The following is a 3199-nucleotide window of genomic DNA, read 5'->3' as shown; positions in this document are numbered from 1 at the left end:
AAATAAAAAAAATAAAGTAAGATGCGTGGTAGGAACCAGGGCGAATGAGCCCCCGGCCACTTGCTGAAGCTCTGCGCAGCAGTCTTCTTCACCTTTATCTATCAGGTTGGTTTTTTTTTTTTTAAGGGTTTTTTGGTCTTTTGGGGGACAGGTTTCCAACTTGCAACAATCCTCCTGCCTTGCCTCCTCTGAGTGCTGGAATTACAGACGTGCACCACCACACCTGGCTCCATCAGGTGTTTTGTTTTGTTTTTGCAGAACCGGGGATTGACCTCAGGCCCTTGCGCTTGCCAGGGAAGCGCTTACTTCACTGAGCCATCTCCCCGGCCCCTTCCATCAGGTTTTAAGCAGCCCGACCTACGCACTGCCTTTGGGGTGGACTAGTTAACACTCAGCACAGTAACACCTTGCATCCCAGCTTTACACAGGCAGACAGCAAGCAGTCCCTCCTTGTAAGAGTGTTGCAGAAGGCACAGAGGAAGCATGGCAAGTTCCCTGTCCACCAAGAGCTACTCGTGTGGCAGCCCACGCCTACACTCCCTGAACTCTGGAAGCTGAGGCAGGAGGATCCTCACAACTTGGAGACCAGCCTGGGCTATAAAGTGAGTTCAAGGCCAGCCAGGTGAGAAGACCCTGTCTCACACACACACACACACACACACACACACACACATGTCCAGGGGTGCCTTTAGGTGCTGTTCAAATAATGGCATTGCTTGGCTCCAAATGTCAATAGCGCCAGCACTGAGAAACAGGAGGTAGACTCAAAGTCAGTGATGACTGAGGTGTCACCAAAACCAAGAACATACCCAAAAAAAGCACCTTTGGCCGGGGCTGAATTAAACACAGGCGTTCCACAAGTGATCTGTCACTGAACCACACCCTAGCCCAATTCTTTTTGTTTTCTTCTTTTTTTTTCTTTGACACTCAGTCTCCCTGTGTTGCCCAGGATGGTCTGAACCCCCTGACTCAAGCAACCGCCCCCTCAGGGCCCCCAGCAGCAAGGGCTAAGACAGGGCACCAGGCACAGAAAGGAAAGCCATTACTCAAAGTGTAATGGTTACACTTTGTTAGTCAAAGTGTAGTCCAGCTGGGGATGGTGGTACACCCAGCAGGAGGATCAGTTTGTGCTTGAGGCCAGCCTGGGCTGCATAATGAGTTCAAGGCCAGTTTGAACTATATAGCAAGACCCTGTCTTGTGGTTGGGGAGATGGCTCAGTAGAGTAAGTGCTTGCCTGGCAAGTGCAAGGGCCTGAGTTCAATTCCTGGTTCTGCCAAAAAGGAAAAAAAAAAAAAAAAGAAAAAGACCGGCATAGTGGTAGACACCTGTAATCCCAGGCTGAAGCAGGAGGATTGCCATGAATTCTGGGCCAACCTGGGCCACACAGAGAATTCAAAACCAGCCTGGATTACATAGTAAGACTCCGACTCAAAAATACAAAGCGAAGGTCTGGTCAAACAGCTCAGCAGATTAAAGTACCTGCAAGCAGGCGCTGGGGCTCGGGGTTTAGATCCCAGGCCTGCCTGCTGGCCGCGCCCCAGCAGCGCACTGAGACAGCACTTGAGACTGGGCATGGCGCATGAGCCAGTAATCTCAGCTCTTGGGAGGCTGTAAACAGGAAGATCACTATGAGAGACCCTGAACCCCTGTAGATCCCTCCCTAAAATAAAAAAATAAAATAAAATAACCTCCTTTAAAGATCTTTGCCATGGGCCGGGGAGATGGCTCAGTAGGATAAGCGCTTGACTGGCAAACGCAAGGATCTGAGTTCAATCCCCGGTTCCACCAAAAAAATAAAAAAAATTAAAAAAAAAAAAAAAAAAAGATCTTTGCCAGTGGTTCCACAGTGCAAGCATCCCAGGACCTACCTTAAAAAACAAAACAATCCCCAGTTCCGCCAAAAAAAAAAAAAAAAGATAAAAAAAATACATTCTGCCTTTGCACTGAGTTGTGTATTCACCCCCTTTTTTATTTTGGAGCAGATTCTTACTAAATTACTAAATTGCCCAGGCTGAACTCAAACTTGTGTCAATCCTCTTGCCTCAGCCTCCCGGAGAGATGGGATTACAGGCATCTGGCCCTGCGCTCACGGGGGGCTACTTTCTTTAGCACCCGATGCAGACTACAAACACCCCCCACCACATACGAGAGCCAAAGCCAAGTCGCACGCCACCCTGTCCAGAGAAAACACTGTCCCTCGCGGTCAGCCTCTCGGCAGAGCCGCGCAGCGCAGAGCGAGCCGGAAGCGCAGCGCGGCAGCGGAAGCAGTGGAGCATCGTGGGAACCGTCTTAATCCCAGCCAAACGACCAGAAGCTCGAGAATGTAGTGTAAACGAAAATAATTGGATTTTGAAAATGGAAAGGGTGGGAAAGAAGCTCTGCGCCCTTCTGGCGTGAATCATATGGCGAGCGAGACTTCTCAAGAAGACTTACTGTTGCTAAATGGGCGGAGGCTGTCCGAGTCCTCCAGCGTGAGCTAGAGAAGCCGTCTCGATGGTCAAGTGAACAGAGCGGAGCCGCTCTTTCCTCACGGGAGGGCGTGCGCATGAGCAGTAGCCCTACGCCGGAAAGATGGCGGAAGAAGAGTAAGTTTGGGAGTTTGGATCTGTGGAGTGGGGGCTTAAGTATCCGATGCCATCCTTGGCGTTTACTACTTTGGTGATAGGAAAGGATAGATGCGGGTTACAGAGGGCCGCGGTGGGGCGTGAGGAAATGTAGAGAAGGGACGAACAGAGAGGGCCGCCGTCTAATTCGGGTCACCTCGAGAGTCGAGGACAGGCGACGGATAAGGAAAGTGAAGCGCGGAGGGGCGAGTGCTTACAGAGTTCTGGGAGAGTGCTAGGGTTGGGTGCACGGGACAGGGAGAGAGTTCTGCGGCACAGTTCCTGCCTGGCAAGTGCAAGGTCCTGAATTCGACTCCCTGTACAAAAACAGAATCAGTTGGGCGCACACAGCCTCCAGTATTCTGCCTGCCCCTTGTGTAGCAACACCGCGGGGTTTTACCTGATTTCACAACTGGTAGCGACAGTTAACAGCTTTTGACATGCGAACTCAAGACAACGGGTTCATACCTTTTTTTCTTTAACTGTCGCTTAATAAACCAGGCAGGCCTAGAACTCACCCACTTGTCTATGCTCGCCTGCAGCTCAAGACTAGCCCTCCTTAAATGCCCGGATTTCAGCCACCATTCCCGGCTCC

At 50.8% G+C, this 3199-nt stretch overlaps 1 protein-coding gene and 1 long non-coding RNA gene across 3 annotated transcripts in view; one reads left to right on the top strand and one right to left on the bottom strand.

Annotated features, from left to right (window-relative positions):
* LOC111817841 overlaps positions 1–2513 on the bottom strand; it is a 27875-nt gene extending 25362 nt beyond the window's left edge. Inside the window, exon 1 of the long non-coding RNA XR_002821940.1 lies at positions 2435–2513. This is a non-coding gene — a long non-coding RNA (uncharacterized LOC111817841). The remainder of the gene's footprint in view (positions 1–2434) is intronic.
* Rpl7l1 (ribosomal protein L7 like 1) overlaps positions 2491–3199 on the top strand; it is a 6489-nt gene continuing 5780 nt past the window's right edge. For both annotated transcript variants that reach the window (XM_023719866.1, XM_023719876.1), the window contains exon 1: positions 2491–2586. In XM_023719866.1, the coding sequence (XP_023575634.1) occupies positions 2573–2586 (14 nt within the window). In that variant the 5' untranslated portion in view covers positions 2491–2572. The remainder of the gene's footprint in view (positions 2587–3199) is intronic.

This window comes from Octodon degus, unplaced genomic scaffold (genome assembly GCF_000260255.1).
Source record: "Octodon degus isolate 3935 unplaced genomic scaffold, OctDeg1.0 scaffold00005, whole genome shotgun sequence".
NCBI lineage: Eukaryota > Metazoa > Chordata > Mammalia > Rodentia > Octodontidae > Octodon > Octodon degus.
Note: the sequence above shows the minus strand (reverse complement) of the source record. Positions and strands in the feature narration are given on the sequence as shown.